Genomic DNA, 21,437 nt, shown 5'->3' with positions numbered 1-21,437 from the left:
CGTGCCTTAACCCTGGACTTTATAAACTTAATTTTTCTCTCCAGAGTTTTGTTTCAGCATTAACACGGGAATCCTAGATTTGGAAGCTAAGTGATAAGGATATCCGTAGAAAACCACTGTTCCCTTTAGAGAAGCAATTAAAAGTAAAGGTAAAGGCTGCTGATCAGATGCAAGCCCAGGGGCCTCAGGATTCAACATGGTGATTTGAAGAAGACCGAACATTGCCCAAATTTTAGACCCTCTAAAAGGGGTTGTCACGTAGGGCTGCTAACTTGATAGTGGAACAGTGGGTGCCTTTGAGCTCTCAGAAACCTGTCTTGAGGGAGTGCCCTCTGCAAAGTTGGCTGGCACTGTGTTTGGCTGGAGGATTTATGGATTCCTATACCGGTAGATAGGAACCCATAAACCTAATGAAGGTCTTAGAAGGAGTCGGGCAGCCTTTAGCAGTCTTGAGAGCTTCCTTGAAATGCTTACTTTGAGTCATTGCCTCCCCCTGCTGGAAGCCAGGCACTGTCTGCCTGTCTGTCTAGTGCCACACCATTACATTTCTGTCTGAAGGCCTACAAATCATTCTGCCCAGTTGCCCAGGCATCAGGGTTGGTCCCAAAATATTCTGAAGCTAAAAATATTAATAATTCTAAAAATGAAATTTAACCCCCCCCTAAAAAAAAAAAATCCTAGAAATGTTAAGAACCCATTCCTACCAACGCCAACAAGATCATTATAATACTGTCCTATGCAGACATTATGAGTTTAAGGTTCGACCTTTATCCCAAAAGTTTTGTGAATCCTTCTGTAAAGGGATACAAGTTCCCTTTGCAGTTCCTCGAGCTCTAATCGTAGTATGCGGCACGATATTACTGAAGTAGTTTTCTGTGGATCATGGGAAGCATAACAGAGCTGAAATGAAAATGTTTCCCAACAAGTCTTTGCCAATTTATGGCAATCCTTATGGCAAGAGACATTCAGAGGTGGTTTGCCTTCCCCTGCCTCTCCGTAGCCACCCTGGGCTTCCTTGGTGGTCTACCATCCAAGTACTAACCAGGACCGACCCTGCTAAGCTTCCCAGATCTGACTAGATCGGGCTAGCCTGGGTCAAGGTGAAATATATTTAGGTATGTTGTATCAAACCTTGTTGTTTTTTAAAGTCCTGTAATAGTTTTTGCATTCATAACTTTTATTCTGTGCTCTTATGACAACAGTCTTGAGCACAAACAGTTCCAACAACAGAACAACAACAGCTACAAAAAGAGTAACAATAATAATAACAATAAATACGCCTATGACAACTAGGGCATCAGGTTGCTCAGAACTGTTAGATTTGATTGCTATAATAGTTTTGTTGATGCTCATTCAGCTGTGCCAACTGGTGCCAGATTCTTGAAAAACATTTGAAAAGTGCCCTCAATGTTTCCATGTTTTTTGGATTAATTCAGAACGAGCTCTGTTACATAATAATACAATAACTAAGAACGTGAAGTTGACGGAAATCAAATTCATCTGACTTAAAGAGGTATGCCTACCCTCCAAAGACATGCACTGAGTTTGTGGCACAATGTTACTCTTCCGTTTACAAATCTGCAGTCCCTTAAAAGTACTTGCGATTGCAATCGGCCCGTTCGTTAGGCTGCTGACAGTTCATAGGTTTGCCCGATGTGCTCACAAATTGATTGTGAAATTCCATAAGTGACTGATTTACGCACATGACCGCACTTTCTGATCTGTTTAATTCCTTGTTAGGTTGATTGCTTAGACAATATGGGATTTTAGTTGTTGCCCCCCTCCAGTTTCTCCACTACACAGAGCCCACCCCATGGGTACTGAATTTAGGCCTGGAGTCACAAATATTGTCACATTCCCCCCCCCCCCGCCGCCCATTTGGGACAATTCCATGCTGCTAGGTTGAGTTGACAGCTCTGGTTTGGGAAATACCTGGAGATTTTGGGGGTGGAGCCTGAGGAGGGAAGAGGGGAAAATCCCAAGAAATTGTAACCACAAATTTCCCAGAATAGATCTGTGTTTGCCCGTAGCAAATGGAAGTGAGAGAAAAGAACTCAAAACAACTCCAGGTAGATTTTGGGAGATAGTCCATACATTTCATGAAACTTCGCACTGATTTGGGCTGTGTGGTGCCACAGAGATAACATTTTTTTACGATTTATTTGCATAGACCTCTCCATGTGCTGATCTGCAATGCTGCTATCTTTGGTGTTCCTTGGACGTTGACCGAAGACGGCCTGGAGTCCCTCTTCCAGACCAATCATCTGGGGCACTTCTACCTGATTCAGCTCCTCAGAGACATTCTCTGCTGCTCGGCTCCTGCCCGAGTTGTGATGGTGTCGTCTGAATCACACAGGTTAGCTGTTCTGACTTTCATTGCCCGATGTCTTCCAAAAGGTGTGTGAGACTTTCCGAATGAACCAGCACCGTGAGTTCTGTGGCTGCACCCGTGCACTTCGGGGTCCCCTTCCCACTGCAACTCCCTGCACCCCTTCAAAAACTGCTCCTGAGCTTCAATTAGAGGATGTAAATGCAGATCCAGTTTTGTCCCAGTGGTCCTCACATTAAATGACAGTGGTAAGGTGGTAAGCTCTACATCCCTGGAGGTTTTTAAGCAGTGGCTAGATGGCCTTCTGTCAGCAATGCTGATTCTATGACCTTAGGCAGATCATGAGAGGGAGGGCACTTTGGCCATCTTCTGGGCATGGAGTAGGGGTCACTGGGTGTGTGTGTGTGGGGAGAGATAGTTGTGAATTTATTGCATTGTGCAGGGGTTGGACTAGATGACCCTGGTGGTCCCTTCCAACTCTGTGATTCTATGAAACAGACTAAACTGTTTAATGAGGCACAACACTGACTCATAGGGTGCTTTCACACATGTGGAACAATTCACTTTCAGTCTACTTTCAATACACTTTAACAATTGTTTGCAAGTGGATCTCACTGTTTCACACAGTAAAATCTATCTGCAAAGTGCATTGAAAGTGGATTGAAAGTGCATTATTCAGCATGTGTGAAAGCATCCATAGAATCATAGAAACATAGAGTTGGAAGGGACCTCCAGGGTCATCTAGTGCAACCCCCTTTACTATGCAGGAAATTCACAACTATGCCCCCCTGCACCCCCAGTGACCTCTATTCCATGCTCTGAAGATGGCAAAAACAAAAACAAAAAAAACCCTCTGAGGTCCCTGGCCAGTCTAGCCTGGAGGAAAATTGCTTCCTTACCCTGACGTGGCGACCAACATTTCCCTGGGCATGTAAGAAAGGGCCACAAAAGCCAAACACTGGTGCAACCCTTCCTGCCCTCCCTCTCATAATCTGCCTAATCTCACAGAATCAGCATTGCTGTAAAATGGCCATCTAGCCTCTGCTTAAAAACCTCCACAAAAGGAGTGCCCACCACCTCTTGAGGAAGCCTGTTCCACTGAGGAACCACTCTTATCTGTCAGGAAGTTCTTCCCGATGTTTAGCCGGAAACTCTTTTGATTTAATTTCAACCCCGTTGGTTCGGGTCCAACCTTGGGCAACAGAAAACAACTCCGCACCATCGTTTCTTTGTGGACACTGAGTACTGCATTGATTGGCTCTGCACATGCTCAGAGCCTCAGTTTTGAAGCTTGCTGTTCCAGACAAAAGAGAATTGAGTGGTAAGGCTCAACTCAGTCCCCTTGGGCTTGTGCTGTCTGAGATGCATCTCTGAAGGGAGTGGATTCATGGATCGAGTGTTGGATTGGGACTCTGGGAGACCCCAGTTTAGATCCCCCTTTCTGCCATGAAAGCTTGCTGGGCCAGTCACATTCTCGTAGCCTAACCTACCTCGCAGGGTTGTTGTTGTGAAAAAAATGGAGGAGGGAGGGGAAGAGTGTTCTAAGTTGCTTTGAGGCCCCGCTGGGAAGAAATGCAGGATATCATTAACTAAATGCGAAATGTAGCTCTAGAGTTTTCCAAAATCACGGTGCAAACACCATAAATATGAATGCACAGACAACCACTTGAAGAACGACACTTACAGGTAAGCAACCTGCTTTTCTACAGTGAATAAAGGAACTATGAATGCTCAGGTCAGAACCAGTGTATGCATTGAAAGACCAAACCACTTAGTACATAAACAGTTGTATAAAGACTGAAGAAAATGCAGCTGTAAATGCTCAAAGCAAATAGGGTGGAGAGAAGATGCCAAAATTTGTTGAAAATTAATCCATAAAGGCTAACAGCAAATGGTTACTTAAGAGTGGACTCAGATTCTATCCCTAGTATTCTGCCCTCCTAACCAATCCAACCCATTTAGTTAAATGCGTAACTGTTTTACATTTCAAAGCAAGTCCAAAACCAGATGCCAATGTCTGTTCCGGTAGAACCCCCGAAGAATGAAGGGAGGGGAGGGAGGGAAGGTCCCCCAGAGATCTGCCCCAGACTACACCCTATGTGACTTTTCCCTTGGTCAGAGGAGATACCCCACTCCCAAGGAATGGGCATAGAGCTGAGAATCCATTTTTTGGTACGTTTATTTTCTCTTTTGCTTCAGTTTTATGCTGGGCTACAAGTGACTGGCAGTTGTTCACATATACTCTTGAGTAAATACTCTGTGTGTGAGATCATTCTGCCATAGCTGCTGATAGCCCTGGACAGGGGCGGAGAGGTACAAAATTGGTTCCTGTCACTTTTCACTACTTAGTTCTTTTATTGAAAACATTTTCATGCCAACCTTCCACCTGATCAGGGTAAGGGAGAGCGGCAGAGAGGACATTTATTTATTGATTGAAATGTTTAGCCCACCTTTATTTTTGGCCAGGCTGGGCTCAGAGCAGGCAACAACACAAAAGAAAAAATAAAACCATAAAATGTCCAATTTAAAACAGCAATACTCATAATATAACTATAAATAGCGAGATGGCACTCATTCAGATAGTAAAGATGGTAGTAGCCACTGAAGACTCAGAAGGGGATTACAGTAAGAACATAAGAAAGACCATGCTGGATCGGACAATGGTCCCTCAAATCCAGCAGTCTGTTCACACAGCGGCCAACCAGGTTCCTCTAGGAAGGCCACAAACAAGACGACTGCAGCAGCACCATCCTGCCTGTGTTCCAAAGCACCAAATATAATAGGCATGCTCCTCTGATCCTTTAGAGAATAGGTATGCATCATGACTATGTCAGTCTGGCATTCACTGACAGAATGGGGAAGTACCGGTACATATGCAAGGACTCTAGCCTGAATGATCTCTCCAATCTCTGGTCAACGTAAATGAATCCTGATTTCTGCCAGGATAATGGCACCAAGGGAAAAGGGTTACCGGTAAGTGTCTCAACCCTGCGCTGCAGCCTCGATCCCAGTTGCCCCCACCCCCACAAATCGCTCAGGAAGATTGAAAAGGTATACCAGGAGATCTGAGACAGGCTGTCCCGCATGGCATGCCATTGAACCTTAAGGCTGGATGTTAGATATCTCACACAATATTATCTAAACACATTTAATTTGTGCTCGGCCTCGGTATGAATACAGGTTTCCTTGCCATTTGGGTCATCGATTTTACCAGGAGACGAAATAATAATTTATTAACTCTGAATGGCATGACCTTTATTGATTGGTCATTCAACAACTTCAGTTGCCAGACCGAGAAGAATGCACAGTTATTCTAAGAAGCAACGCAATGCTGCGAAATTCTGGTTTTGTTTCATTTGTCTTTATTCTGAGAAATTAAGGAGCTCAGTGTAGACATTAATGATATTACTGTGAGAAGGGAACTCATGCATCCACCACATTTCTTTTGGAAAGCAAGCACCTTTGATTGATAGACACTTATTTTTCGTTGCCGTTAGAAATGCATACAAAAGGAATAGGAAATTCTGTTTGATTTTTATGTGTCTTTGTAGCATTACATTAACACCCAAATGACTGAAATGTCTTGTTAAATGCATAAAACCAGAACAGGAATCCACTATTTCTGCACTGTGGTTGCTTTCTGACATTCCCCAGTAAAGTGGAGTTTGAAGAATTGCAAAACTACCCCTCTCCTATGTTCAGCTTTAAAAAAACGTAACTTAAAAAAAAAAAAACCCTGATCATTTAATCTACTAGCTGAGGGTGGGGAAGAGTAGGGCTTTCCCACCCTTAAATGTTTGAGTATCCTAAAATGAAGCTTACTTCTTCAAATCGTTTCCCTAAAATGCAACCCCTGGGACCTGGCAGAGAGAGAGAGAGACCAGCCAAGGGTCAGGCTGAACCCCTTTATCACTTCCAAACACAAGGGGCTTACAGTATTAAAGACACGCTGCAGATAGGTTTACTTTAACCATTTTAAATTTACGACAGCTGCAAGTGAATGGGGGCAAGAGAACATGCCGGTAATAATCCTCCCCCTGTGTTAAAAGACATGAAACATCTAGTAATTAGGTGGTAACAAAAATCTGGGATGCCCTTATCTTTGCAAATCACACCAGGTTGATGAAAGCGAGAAGCCGAGTCCCATTACCAGGGAAAGAGGACCACTACAGGGCAGGCGAGTTAGCACTAGAAATAAATCTGCCAGCTCCAATCACTTGCCAGATGTGGGGAGGGCACTATGGGATCTGTATAAATGAGCTGTTATTTAATGGGAGATTATGTTGAATTGTCAGCTGCTTGTTTCTTGGTGTAATGTCTGGGTCTCCAATTGTGTTGTGTTTTTTTAAACGGCATCTTTGCTTTTGAGGGGCTTTACCTGCCCCCCCTCCACTCCTTTGGTGTCATATGGAGCTCAATTTCACGTCTTTGCAGAGCTTTAAAGCTTAATTTGAAATAAAAAGGGGAAACAAACAAGATGTTGGTGCGTTCGTTGGCTGTTTCGCCATGCGAGATCAGCCAAGGTTTATGGAAACATATCCCACAATAAGTCAATGGTGTGTGTCCAGATCTAACAATCGAAGAAACTAATTGCTTTTCCACTTCTCACAGTTTGTCATGCATTAAATCGTCCTTAAACATATAAAATAATCATTGAAATGGTTTCTAGTTTGCAAATTGGAGAAGTACCAGAAACCAGTGCCGAGAGCTTGTTAGCTTTTGCATCTTATTGCCTGAAACTGTTTCTGTGCTCGGAAATGCCAAACCAAGTATTGGTTACTCAACTACACAATTTTCACTCCTCCTCTGGAAATTGTACCTTGATCTCCTTTTAGGCTGAAGATAGTACAAATCATTGAAGACCAGCTCCCAGACCACTGAGGGGAATCTAACTCCACTCCTCAGTCCATGTCCGAGAAAGAAAAGGCAGTGGTATGGCGCTGGACCCCTGTATTAAGATATTTGCAGTGTTGTCCTAAGATGAGTGATACCCTTCTAAGTCCATTGAAGTCTATGATCTTAGAAGGGTGTAACTCTGCTTAGCATGGCACTGTTGGTAACAAGAACCACATTTTGGGATGTGCTTAGAAAGGGGCAGGTATTGAAAGTAGAAAGCACATGATTTATTCCATTTTTTCTTCTTGCCAGCTATGGTGGTAAGAGATTGAGTCCGAAACCCGATTCAGACATTCCATGTTGGTAGAGAGCCGGAGTGGTATAGGGGTGAGAATGTTGACCAGACTTTGCTATACCCAGCTTCCGAGCCCCTCTTGCGATAAATTCACTGATCTTGGGTCAGTCATTCTCTCTGCCTAGCATAACTCACAGGGCTGTTGTCAGGAAAAGTTGAGAAAGGGAGAAACACGTATGCCGCCCCATGCTCGTAATAATAGGATTTTCTGCAGTGCAGCTGATGATGGTGGCGCTTAGTTTCATTATCCAGTAAAGACTGGATTGGGGAGAAACCGGGCAGGATTTTGTTCCTCCGCTTGTTGAGAAAAGGCAAGTATCAGTACCAAAGGGCTTGCTGTTGTTACCCAATTATGGCACTAGATTGACCACATCATCCTCTAGTGACACATTGGGGGTGAGGTTTTATGCAGTGCTGTGTTTAAATTGGAATAATTTGCATTTCCTCAGAGATCTGATGTTTTCCAGTAGAAAAAAAAAGAAAACAGTTGGGGTTGGATCCCCTCATAATGATCTGCATGTGCGAGTGGGGGCAGTTCCCCTCCCTCATGCAACAGCTATCCATCTCCTCACTTCATGGGGCATATTTATTTTATTTTATTTATTTTCGTTAACAACATCTATATCCTGCCTTTCTGCCTTCACAAGGGCCACCAAGGCTGCTAACAAATTAAAACATACATAGTTAAAAATCACATTTTACAGCCGCTGTAAAGCTGGAGCCATCTCCTAGCAAGATCAGAAATTCCAGTAGGATAGGCTTGTCTGTAGAAGCTCAGGAAAGGAGTCGCGGCACCTTAAAGACAACAGATTTACCCGCACATAAGCTTTCATGGGCTGAGAGCCCATTTAATCAGACGCATGAAGTGAATCCTCAGTTTATGTGTGTTTGTATGCGTAGACCTAGAAGGGGAAAGCTGCAAATGGCAAGGTTAAAAGGCTGCAAAATGCAAAAGGTAAAATTTATTTATTTGGCAGATTTTTACCCTGACCCTCCCGCAAGCAGCTTGGCGTGGTGCGCATGGTCCCCCTTTCCCCCCATTTGATCTTCACAGGGACCCTATGAAGTGAGTTAGGCTGAGACGGTGTGGCCGATTCAAGGGTCTTAGATTCTGCCGTTAGATCATTTTCACCATTTATTTTCTGTGTAATAAACCCCAAATGTAAGGGCAGGCAAGCTGGGGTGGGGGTGAGATAACACCCTTTTCTTCTTGTGAAAGGCTTTAGTTGTTTGCCACCTTGTTGTTATTATTTTTAAAAAAAAGGAAGAAGAAGGAAACAAACAGCTGGTGTTTAATGACTCTGTCAGACCCAATTAAAAAACATCAACTAGTTACTTTGATTTGTGCTCAGTCATGCCATGGGTATACTTAAAACATTAGACTCCGCCAGAGCTCATTCCGGCTTTGTTCACATTTATCTTTTATACCTTTAAGGCTATCGATGGTGTATTACCCATGTTACAGCCTCTTTCCAACCATCAATTTTTAATCTGAAAAGATTCTAAGAAGCAGCAGGTCTCATCTGTAGTTACTTGGGTACTTTTAAACTCCAGAGTATAAAACACTAGCACACTGGCATAAGGAGGAGCTAAATGTCGAAGGTTGTAAAGGCCAAGAATTAGTTAAAACTGAGTTTCAGAGACATCTCGGGGTGGTAGTGAAAAGCTTGATGAAAATGTCAACCTGGTGTGGGGCAGCAGTGACAAAAGACAAACCCATGTTAGGAAAGAGAAAGAGTCCCGTAGCACCTTAAAGACTAACAAAATTTCTGGCAAGGGGAATCAAACCCAGTTCTCAGGATTAGAGTCCACCACTCTTAACCACTACACCACGCTGTCTCCTATAGTATATATGTTGCTTTATGTATTATCTTGTTCTCACTGCATTGTATTCTACCTGTGTAATATTTCTGCATTGTGTAACATAACATGTTTAACTTTAGCTTCCCCCAACCAGATTTCTGCTTGCTTCAAGTCTCTGCAATCCTAGTCCTATTACTTTGCTTATAGATGTCACATCCTATCAATTGCATTGATTTATGCTGTATAAACTGTCTTGAATCTCAGTGGAAAAGGCAGAATATGAATAACATAAATAAAATAAACAAAAAATACAATTCTGTATATGGTCTGTGTTTCAGTTTTTGCACTTTAGGCAATTTTAATTATTACATTATTTTATTTTATTTTATTCATTTGTACCCTGCCTTTTTCCCCAGTGGGGACCCAAATTGGCTTACATCATTCTTCTCTCCTCCATTTTATTTTCACACCAACCCTATGAGGTAGGTTAGTTTGAGAATGTATGACTGGCCCAAGGTTACCCAGGGAGCTTTTAAGGCATGTGTGAGGATTCAAACCCAAGTCTTCCAGATACTAGTCCAACACTGTTAACCACTACACCACACTGGCTCTCAATTTCCTTTCCACTTTAAGGAATTTGGTAGGTAAACTGTCAGTGAACTGAGTTCACTTATGCAACAAAGATACACTGGTAATATTGATGAAATGAATGTTTTTTTATGATCAGGAGGAAAGAAAATTGCTTCAAATGCCAAAAAAGTGCTTTTTATTTTCTTTTTAAAAGGTTCACGGACATTAATGACTCCTCAGGAAAACTTGACTTGAACCTGCTTTCTCCATCTAAGAAAGATTTCTGGCCTATGCTAGCCTACAATCGGTCGAAGCTGTGCAATATTCTGGTATCCAGTGAGCTGAACCGCCGTCTTTCCTCCCGCGGGGTGACATCAAACGCATTGCATCCGGGGTCTCTAATGTACACGTCCCTTCATCACAACTGGTGGGTGTATACCCTGCTGTTTGCTTTGGCTCGTCCTTTTACAAAGTCCATGGTAAGTGTGTGACATTTTATACATCTTCCGATTTCGCAAAATGTAGCATATTTGTACATTTTTTAAAAAAATCCAGCTATACCATTTTTACAACTTTTGGGGTTTTTTGTGCATAATTGATGCATTTAGTAATGTATTCTATAACCATGGGATTCAGTATATAGAACTTGGTTTATTAGACCGTGTCGGTCGCTCTGAGACAACTGTGTTTTCAGGGTTGTGGCAATCTTGTCAGTTGCATGTCTGCAGTGTATGGTTGGAGCGACCGCTGTTCAGGGAAACCCTGCCGTGTCATTGCTCGGAGACACAAGAGAAGATGCAGGCAGAGCACATCACGGATAGGAGAGACTGTAAAGAAGAGATAGGATTGCCAGAAAAAAAACCCAGACACTTACATCTTGGAGAAAGGGGGAATATAGTAATGATTATCTCCATAATGTCAGCCTTTCGCAGAGCTCCAAAATTAGAAGCCATTATCGCGTACTTGCCTCGGTTCTGCCTTAAAACAAAATGTTTATGTTGGCAAGTAGCAGGGCAGAAAGGGTATCACATGTTAAAGCTATGAGAGCTTAGCAGATGTTTCAGTGAACTGTATTTTTTAAAAATCCTTTCGCATTAAAAATGGCTAGAAATCCAAGGTGATTGGGTTACACGTCCTGTTTCCAGTGCAGAGCCAACCATTGTGGTTGAGTTTTAACAGATGTGCTGCTCTTTCCACCCACCACACCTAATGGGAATATAACGCTGGCATTGTGGCAGTGTAAAAAAACAACAGTTCAATAATTATTTTATCCTTTAGCTATTTTATTATTTAGCAAGGCGTAGCGATATGATTGTGTCCCTGAGCAAACAAGAGGTCCTTATGAGTAAGCAGACTTACACATGTGCATCACTCGATAGAATTGGTACTGTTGGCATAAATTGGGTGCGCCTTCAAATGTGCAAAGTTGTCTGCTGTGCATTTGGTTCGTGCCCATTCATGGTCTTGTGTAGTTAGAGCTGGATCGGGGGGCCGTTTGTCAGAAATTGTAAGCAATATCTGATAATCTCTGTCTCTTCCTTTTACTTTCCAAAGAAACTAAATAGCACTCAATTGGGGCTATTGAAACGTTTTGTGCGGTAACAGACATAACAATATATAGAGACTAGATGGGGTGGGAATTACTAGGTTTGAAGCTCACCCAGATGTTATGGGACCTATTTTGCTTGAACTCAAGGAATTCCTGTGATTTATTTGTTGGTTATATTTGCATTCTGCTTTTCCATCTGGGGAAGGAAGTGGTTTACATTTATAAATAATCTTGGAAATTAACCTTCAACCTGCATGCCCCGCTGATGAATTGTGTACATTATGTACTTTTCCTGATCTAGTAAGATGGTACAGGTCGCACTGATTTTTAAAAAAAAATTGTTATGACTTCTAATGATTTTCATGTTGCCTTTTGGGAGTACTCTATGTTCGTTATACAAAGGGCACTTTCACACATGCTGATTATTGCACATGCTGAATAATGTGATCGTTTGCAAGTGGATCTTGCCATTTCACACAGTAAAATCCAGCTGCAAAGCACATTGAAAGTGGATTGAAAGTGCATTATTGAGCATGTGTGAAAGCACCCAAACTTTTGGGAATGAGATGCAAATTGTGACTTGGAATGCATGTGGAAGAATGTTGAGTTTGTCCTCCTCTTGTGCTCCCATGCTCTGGTTCCCTCCAGCACTTCTTGGTCCTTTGAAAACCATAGCTTGCCATTATAATTCTGGTTTGCTGGTAGACTGAAGCTTGCACAAAACACAGCTTGTGTGGTTTAGGTGTAGTGGCAAACTACCATTTGCCAAGAACCAGCAAGAAAAGTTGGTGCCTGGCAAGAGGAGGGTGTCTTATTCATGTGATGCCAAGCATTCACATTTGTCCAAATGGAGGCAGTCTAACATGTATTCTCACATCACAAGTAATGCACCTCTAAAAATCCTGTTTAGCCCCTGTCACCTTCTTATGTTATCCCCCAAGCGGTTAATTAGCACAGAAGTATCGACATTCTTAGCCTAAAAGCAGAAGAAAATCAGAGGGATGTTGTGTTGTTGTTATTTTTCTAATCCTTGATCATTTTTATCATCCAAAAACAAATAATCCTGATTTATAAAGTTGTTCTGCAAATGGGGGAGGGGGGATATTTTGAAAAGGAAACCTTTTATTTAAATCTCCTGCTTTCTTATTTGTAATCCCTTAATTCCTTCCTTGCAGAGCACATATTTATGGAATGGTTTGGAATGCTTTTGCACGGATGTAATGGTTAGGTCCTGTGACAGACTCTTTGTTGAAACCGAGGGGACCCGTACTGCCTGTCTGATGAATTTGGGTTGTTGTTTTTTGTTTGTTTGTTTGTTTTTGAGATATAATCCTTCCCCTTGGTTCCAAGTGGTTTTTTGGGTAGCAACAGTAAAGGCTGTGGGGTAAATTGAGTGTTGAACCTGATGAGCACAGAGGTCACTGAAGAAGGGGGTTTAATAAGCAACAAAGAAGATTTAGCCATGCACAGGTTATGTGGTGAATTCTCCTTAAATCTTGGAGTCGCCAGGTCTGTTCCTCACCAGAGACAAGCCGCACAACTCTAGCCTCACCCAGAGGTGGAGTTCAACTACTCTGCCACACTGCCAGGCAGAGCTACACATGAAATTGTCTCTTCCCTAGCTGTGCCAATTCCCCCTTCTAGTCTGCACTCTCCCTCAGGCAGCCCTCAATGCCCCGGAAGGGGGAGGTTGGATGCTGGAGCAGCACTCCCAAAGTTTCAGGTGTCAAAACAGCCGAGCAGCTGTTTTACCTCTCAGGGGCAGGACGGCCTCCTGTCACAGGTCCCCTCACTTTTTTTTAAGGAACAGCAAAGAGTTAAAAGAGGCCCAGACGAAAAAGATGTACACCCGAGGAGCGATCGTGTCACGCACAACCCCCCTCCGCCCATGTTTAGACTGAGTCTCAGTGCAAACCTCTGACACTGAATCCTTGCTCCCGGCCTAACTAATCAAACCATTTTTTGGCCAAACTTCATGCAGCAGCTGTTTCAGTTATTAAGCCTCCTACGGGGTTTGCTGGCTGGCCAAACCACCTTTGTTTCTTTTTTAAAAACCATCCCAGGATCGGTCCAAACGGAGGCGGCAGTTCTGAAATCCCTTACACGCAAAGGGCACCACTGAAGTGGTTTTAAGACTGCGTTCTGGCAGGGTCTGGCTGCCAGTGCATACTGAACTAATTAAAGCTATGCATTTCAACCAGCTAAGCTGTTTTGATTCATGTTAGGCAGCTTTTTAGGATGGAATGCCTTGTATTAAACCTCTAGGTGTTACACTAGGATCATAGAGTTGGAAGGGGCCCTACAGGCCATCTAGTCAAACCCCCTGCTTAATGCAGGATCAGCCTAGAACAGAGCTTCTTAAACCTTTCCCACTCGCTACCCCTTTTTGCCCGAGAAATTTTTTCGTGACCCCGGGTATATAGGTATATAAAACAGGCATACAAATCAAACATTTACAGATAACTCATAAAGAAATTTATTTTAAAACAATTATTTGGTCTACATATAATTTTACCATTTATTAAAGACAAAAGCAAATTTGCATACTAATTTGCATACTGTTGCCAAATTTTTCGCGACCCCCACATTCAGTTACGCGATCCATATGGGGTCACGACCCACAGTTTAAGAAGCTCTGGACTAGAGCATCCCCGACATGTGCTTGTCCAGCTTCTGCTTAGAGACTGCCAGTGAGGGGGAGCTCACCACTTCCCTAGGTAGCTGATTGAACAACTCTTACTGTATAAATTTTTCCTAATATCCAGCCGGTACCTTTCCTACTGCAATTTCAACCCATTATTGCGAGTCCTATCCTCTGCTGCCAAAGGGAACAGCTCCCTGCCCTCCTGTGACAGCCCTTCCAATACTTAGAGAGCAATCATGCCCCCCCAACCTCCTCTTCCCCAGACTAAACAGTCCCAACTCCCTCAGGCTTTCCTCATAGGGCTTGGTTTCCAGGCCCCTGATCATCCTCGTCGCTTTCCTCTGCACCCGCTCCATTCTGCACACATCCTTTTTGAAGTGAGTCCTCCAGAATACTCCAGGTGTGGCCTGGAGCAAGTCATAAGCAGATATGCCAGTCTGCTTAGTAGTTAATACTTTCACCATAATGGTAGGGTATATGATATATGCTTACTTAGCTTAAATCAAAAGACGCCTATGTCTGGTCTCAACCAATCTCCAAACTGATTAATAAATTAGATACTGGGATTTGGATATCTTGCACCATTCATTCCTCCCCATCCTCACTTTCTGCTGCTTCTTAGGCCTTGCGGCTTCCTTTTTATTCATTCCACCACTATCGTATTTGTAAATCTATCCCTTACCTTTATAGCCGTAGCAATATATGGAGGTGGTAGCAGGCACCACACTGTACTTTGGGCCTGAACTAGCATGCAGAAAACAGAAAGCTCCTTTCCTATCTGAAGGTTCAAGCATTCACCAAGTCCCTGTGTGTGGCAGGGCCTGGCAGTTGGCGGGAGATGGAGGGAGGTGGAAACCATCGGGTTTTGAGGCAAGTGCTACAGCGTCACCCTGGCATGATGCCACTGCTTCTGGGTCCCACCAGAAGTGGCATCATCACATGGCGGTGATAATTGCTGCTCCCCATTTGGTCAGCCTGCTTCTGCCTGCTGATCCACTGAGCATTGGCGGGCAGCAGCAGTTCTTGCCAGGTGTTTGCCTGCCTTTAGCAGGCATCTGGCAAGCCTATGTGAATTCCCTCGCTTGGAGCTTTACGTCTGTGAAGAGTCCAAGGGATTCACAGTGTCTTAGCGTCATCCTGAAATGAAAAAAAAATAAATTTAAGAGGTTTATTCGTTACATTTATTTCTAACACATTTGAAAAGCACACATGATCTTAAAAAATAAATACATCCCGTGGTGCTTGTTACCAAATACTATCACTCTTAAGGCTCTTATGAAGATTGTAATTCACATCTGGTTACATACAAAGGTATGTTGGTACATGGGGCTTATGTTAAAAGAAAAAGTATCCACAAGAGATTTGAGAAGATAGCCAGGTAGAGAAAAGGAAAGCAAAGGTTCCTTGTGGAAATATACAGGACAAAAGTATGGAATGGATAGTTACATTTTTAATCGTTTCAATTTAAAATATCTATCATGCACTAGTTTATATTTAACAGATTTTATATTGTATGTTGTAAAAATCCTGTTTGAGCATAATGGCTTGAAGCTGATAACTGCAAACCATTTTTAAAACAGACGTTTTTTAAAAAAAAACGTGCTTCAATGTTAAATTTTTCATGCATGAAATTTTGCGCTATATACACACCTAGTCAATATTTTCAGTCCAGACAAAGCTACAACTACATGCCGAGATCCGAGTGAACTAGATTGCTGTGAGTGATGTTAGGTATGACAATTGGCCCCAAAACAGAAGTATTTGGTTGCAGATGGTTGTTTTGTGACAAGCATGCTCCGTCTCTTGTGCTAGCTGTCCAAAAAAGCAAAATTGTGTGGAATTCTGGAGGATGGTGAATTGCAATAAAAAAAAAGACCTTTGCGGGACTGTGCAATTAATTCATTCCTCTTTGTTCAACTTGGTACAGAGTTAGACAGCACAATACACTTTGCAATAGCAAGTGATTGCTTTTTACTACATTTTTACATCATCCCTGTTGCCAAATCTCCTTTGGAACATCAACTTTCTGTCTCCCACACATACCCCTGGAGTTTGCCCTTCATTTCAGCTTTGCAGGTTACTCTCTGGAGTAGGGCTGTTGATTCGGTAAAAACCGAACTGAAAAAATACTGGGGGGAAAATGCAAATTTGGTAAAATTCGGGTTCGGGTTTACTGAGTCCACAAAAGCTGGGAGGTTGGCAAAGCCGGATTTGCCATTCCTGAAAAAGCCAGATAAAAATCCTGCTTTTTCGGGAACGTCTTTCTGCGGCTCCTGAGGGGACATATGTGCAGGTAGAGGTCCCAAATTTTCAGTGTAGCTAGAAGGGACTCTCCTTGCAAGAACCCCCAAGTTTGGTAAAGATTGCGTCAGGGGGTCCGGAGTTATGGGGGCTGGAAGGGGTTGCCCCATCCTCCTCCATTGAAATGCATTGGCAAAGTGGCTGTGTTCAGATGCTTTATTGTGATCTTTGCAATGTATCTCAATGGAGAAGCTGAGCTTTAAATGGTGGGAAAGTCCGCCCCATGCCTCCATAGAGATACAATGTATCTGGAGCATTTCTCATTAATGATGTGAATTAGAAGTCCCACTAGTACATTGAGACATTGTTATATCTACCAGCGTTTTTGCTTTAGAATTAAAATGAAAATCTCCCTGTGGTGATGAGCGTGTGTAACATTTTAGTAACTTCTTAAATAGGTTGCATGGGTTAAAAAAAAATTGAACCCTTTCAATGGTGGAGATGGCTTCTCCTCCAGCAGGTAAATCTTCCTTAGCTGTATCATCCTTTGTAACACTTTACCACATGTAGGATAAGTTAACTAGTGTCTTGTATTCCTTGGCATGATACTGTTTCGCATACAGGAGATAGTTTCACACACCGTTTCACCTATCTACCTACTGGCATGCAAATGTGTGCACACACAAATGTAGAACTATACTATGGTGAATGCCTCTTACAGGGTGCTTCATGTACAGGTTGAGTATCCCTTATGTGAAATGCTTGGGACCAGAAGTGTTCCATATTTTGGGTCTTTCCGTATTTTGGAATATTTGCATATACAAAATGAGATATCTTGGGGATGGGACCCAAATCTAAACACAAAATTCATTTATGTTTTTTATTCTCATTATACCCATAGCCTGAATGCAATTTCATACAATATTTTTTAATAATTTTGTTCATGTGAGGCATCGTGGGAAATCTGCCATTGGCACGGCCAGCCTGCACACATAGCATTTTATTACTTTGTGAGCACTCAAAAAGTTTTGGATTTTGGATTGTTTGTGGTCTTGGATTTCCGGATAAGGCCTACTCAACCTATAGTGATAATAATGCTACACAACCTTTTGGGATAACTGGAGCGCTTTTACCTTACTCCAATCTTAGTTTCTTTTCATGCCATCTTTGAAAGCATGCCATACCACTTTAAACTTTTCCCCCAATCAGTTTCATATGATGGGTTCTCTTTAATCATTTACATTCTGGGGAAAGTCAAATATTCCAGGAGAAGCCAAAGTAATCCAACTGAATGTATAGTGTTTGTGCAGCTGGATATCTTATTTATTTGAAGTATTGAGAGAAGTCTCCTCTGACCTGGTGGGGGGAGGAGGACAAGAAAACTCAAAGAGTGCCCAAGTAATCTGAGCCTGGGAGACCTTCCTTTTTTTGAGCGAAGTCATAACACCTATATTCCAAAAAAGGGGGGGGCACCGCAGCTACATAATGGCCTTATAGAATTGCTCTGTATCTGGCACCTTGAACGACTTTAACAAAGTTTCAGTGTTGCCAGATAACCCAAAAGGGAAAGCGTAGTAGTGATCAATGTAATCAGCACAGCTACACATACTGTTTGTTTACTTTGGGAATACCGGAATGTGTCTGGAAAAGGGACGCTTCAACAGGAAGAACAAGAACCAGGGAACCAGATACTACTACTTGGGAACTAGATAATACTACAACAATTGGCCATATGTTGATTTTTTTTTTTTTTGCTTAGTGGATCTATTAAAATTAATTCCTTTTATTGTTACTATAAGGATGACTATCCTTTTCTTTTGCATTCAGCCTTTTAAGAGACCCGTGTGCTCCTTTTGGCTTCAGAGAGACATTTGATCAACTACCTCTTGATATGTTTTCAGATGGATGGCCAGCAGTTTGGCTGCCTCCTCCCACCCTGCCAAGGGTGCTACCTGACACTAGCTGCACCCTGGGCCCATCCAGGTCAGAAAATCATTAGCAAAGGCGCCATAAGATTATGACCTGAGAGATCTCTTCCCCCCTCCCCCTTTTTGTTTTGTTTGTACAATCCAACCTGATGAAGAGTTCTGGAGAACATGCAAGCTTGCACACTGTATTGTGTTGGCTGGTCTTATTACCAGGCATTGCATGGCTCTTGTTTTTGGATTCTGCTATGGACCAATATGATTTCCTATTTCTTTTTTCTATCCGCTGTCATTTCGTCCATAATGGCTTCCGCTTCCTTGGGACAATAGGCGCAAAGCATCATTCAGGTTATTCGCCTTTAAAAAAAAAAAATTCTTGCAATAAGTGTCTTAAAATATTCCCATAACACACCTCATTTCAGAAAGATTTTCAAGATTGTACAGTTTGGGCCTAGAGACCCTAAAAGCATCAACTCCAGCAACCATCTTAATAACTACCATACAACCTCTTCATAGACATCACCAGGAGGCAGATGGCTTCTCCTCCACTTCAAGCTGTGCTTTTTCTGATATTTGATGTACCATTCAGTTTTTAAAATGATGAGATGATGCAACCATCATAAATCTTAGCTTATATGTGGCTGTATATGATCCAAGAGTTTCACTGAATCTAGGTTTTGCACTTGAGGAAACTTATGGCCTAGGCTGGCATCTAGCCCAGTGGCCCATCTGAGATTGTCCGTTCTCAGAAGGATGGTTCAGATATAATGCCAGTTTCTGAATTAGTTCTACACTGATGGGCTGTCTCAACCTCTTCCTTTCTGAGTGGTCAACCAGTACATTCCAATTAACTTGGCCTTCACTATTGCCTGGAGAACAGGGCGGGATCTTGTGCCTACTACAGCTCCAGCTTTTAATGTAGCAAGCTTCCAAATCCAATCCAGTTCCCGCAAATGATCTCGGGCATCCTGGTCTGGAAACCACATCTTTTGAATTTTGGTTGAGGTACAGCCACCCACAACCCTAGCCTGTTACCCTAGCATCGTCTGAAACACTACAAGATTTTCTGGTGCCTATAGTAGTGTGCCTACAGAGATTGCCATCCCAAGTTCAGTTGCCTGTTCATTCAGTCTGTTTGGTTAATGTGTTAAATACAAAGGAGTCCTGTTTAGCTAGGTTATGTTTCCTGTTAGACTTTTGGCATATATAGTAAGACTCAGGATCATTTTACACTGTCCCCTTACTTTTGGCATCCATTCGTCATCTTTTGTGTTGGGTTTTGAAAGGCAGATGCTGTGTTAACCCATTTGATCATAAAACATAGGAAGTCTGCATCACACTTAGAGAAAGAAGACTTAAGTAAAAATAATCTCAAGCATCTGTCTATAACCAAAGTGATTGCTACTTTTTCTCTAGACTGTTGTACAATCTTTTCTAAGATGACTTAGAGTGTGTATTGAGGTGACTGATCCTATTCAATCTTCAGTTCAGTGAGAAAAGTGAATAAATATTATCAAATTGATCACTCAGACTTCAATATAGAAATATGGATTTAGCAAGAACATTACTTATTTCAATTATGGTGGAAATAAATGCCCTCTAAGTACCTGTACCTTTAAAAGTTGTATTTGCACATTTACAGTTCGTGTGCACATAATTCCTTTGTTTATTTTTTGACAAAGTGTGTCGGGGGGAGATGTTTCTGTATTGTTTTATTTTTCTGTTTAGATTAATCATATCAATCTTGCCTTGGCAACTGGATGACAAATATGAAGAGCATAGTGAAATTCCATCCATTATTTCACTGACACCATATTTTTGCAGTTTCCGAATACCAATATTGATATAGCAGACTCTGCTGTGCATGTCAGAAATCCATATACAGTACTTGAGGAATTATATTAATTGGGAAAACATCTTATAGAAAAGAGATAAATATAGCAACTTGTGTGATAAATCATATTTAAAATAAGTCACTTTTGATGTATACAAAAAATTGTTCATGTAGAAAACTGGAATCTATTTATCTTGGCTTGGTTAACAGTATTGTGGGTTTCTGAAACAGCAAAACATACCAGGTGTCGTCTTTATTCTCCCTTGTTCTGGATGTATCACAAGTTATCAATTACTCTCTTCTGCTCTCTCTCTCTTCTGATAATTCAGCACCTTAAGGACCATCAGGTGAGTGGTCTATGGTGTCCCCCCACCCTTTTCCCATCAGTTTAAGATGAGTTTGGTATGATCCATTTTTCTTCCTGGTTGTAAGCACTCTGCAATGTTTGTTTCTCTTATTGCCAGAATTGCATAATATCTATAAGTAATTTCTTAAGCTTGTAAAACCAAGAAGGGAACCTTGTGCTGTATGTAATTGGAAGGGATGGTTATATTTCATGAACACTCTGTCCCAATTTTTTTTAAAAATGAATAAATAAAGGGATGGTTGTGGGAAGGAACTTCATCTCCAAACCCTGTCTGTGTTCTCCAGTAGTTGGGTTATCCCAGCACTTTCAGTACTTTTCAAGAACGTGACGTATAGAGAGGGCAAACATGGACGCAGAGGCTCTGTAGCAGAGTACACATAGAGCCTCCATTCCCACATTCACTACTAATATTGGTCAAATTGACTACATAGTAGGGGTCGTGTGTGTGAGGCTCTAGCAGATCATGGTGAGCACCTGAAAAGCCACCCCTGCGTCTTCTCATTTTTGTAGGCTCAAACTAAAATGTAGAAACTTAGGGGGGAAAGTAGAAAATGTTCTAAATACATACAGCCAGCAGGGCGAAAGAGTGGGGAATAGGGATCCAGTCATCTTGTTCAGGGTGCCTTTCTTACATGGACAGTAAAAGATCCAGACTTGTGTTGTCCTTCCTGGGTGCTTTATACATACATTTTCATGTAGGGTGCTCATCAGAGAGAGCACGCTCTTGGTTGTTGTCCAGGGTTTTGACAGTGTCATTGACTAAATTTAGAGTATCAACTAAGGGAAACATTTCAGTAAATATTTATAAATGTGTACTTTCTGGACAGGAAACTATATAGTTAAATTCTGACCTGTTATATCAGATAAAGGTGAATGCCTCAATGTGCTGCCTTTCAGTTGTACTGAGTTAGAAATTCTTTGTAGCCTCTGTATTTTTTTCCTTAGTATTTTTTTTAAAGACAATTCTTCCTCTATTCTTCTGAG

At 42.0% G+C, this 21,437-nt stretch overlaps 1 protein-coding gene across 1 annotated transcript in view; it reads left to right on the top strand.

Moving 5' to 3' along the window:
* Window positions 1-21,437, top strand: part of WWOX (WW domain containing oxidoreductase) — a 651,250-nt gene that overhangs the window by 160,603 nt on the left and 469,210 nt on the right. The window contains exons 7-8 of the mRNA XM_056862223.1: window positions 2,171-2,356; window positions 10,108-10,372. Coding sequence (XP_056718201.1) covers window positions 2,171-2,356; window positions 10,108-10,372 — 451 coding nt within the window. The remainder of the gene's footprint in view (window positions 1-2,170; window positions 2,357-10,107; window positions 10,373-21,437) is intronic.

This window comes from Euleptes europaea, chromosome 17, assembly GCF_029931775.1.
Source record: "Euleptes europaea isolate rEulEur1 chromosome 17, rEulEur1.hap1, whole genome shotgun sequence".
NCBI classification, from domain to species: Eukaryota; Metazoa; Chordata; class Lepidosauria; order Squamata; family Sphaerodactylidae; genus Euleptes; species Euleptes europaea.
This window is presented reverse-complemented; position numbering and strand designations above follow the sequence as displayed.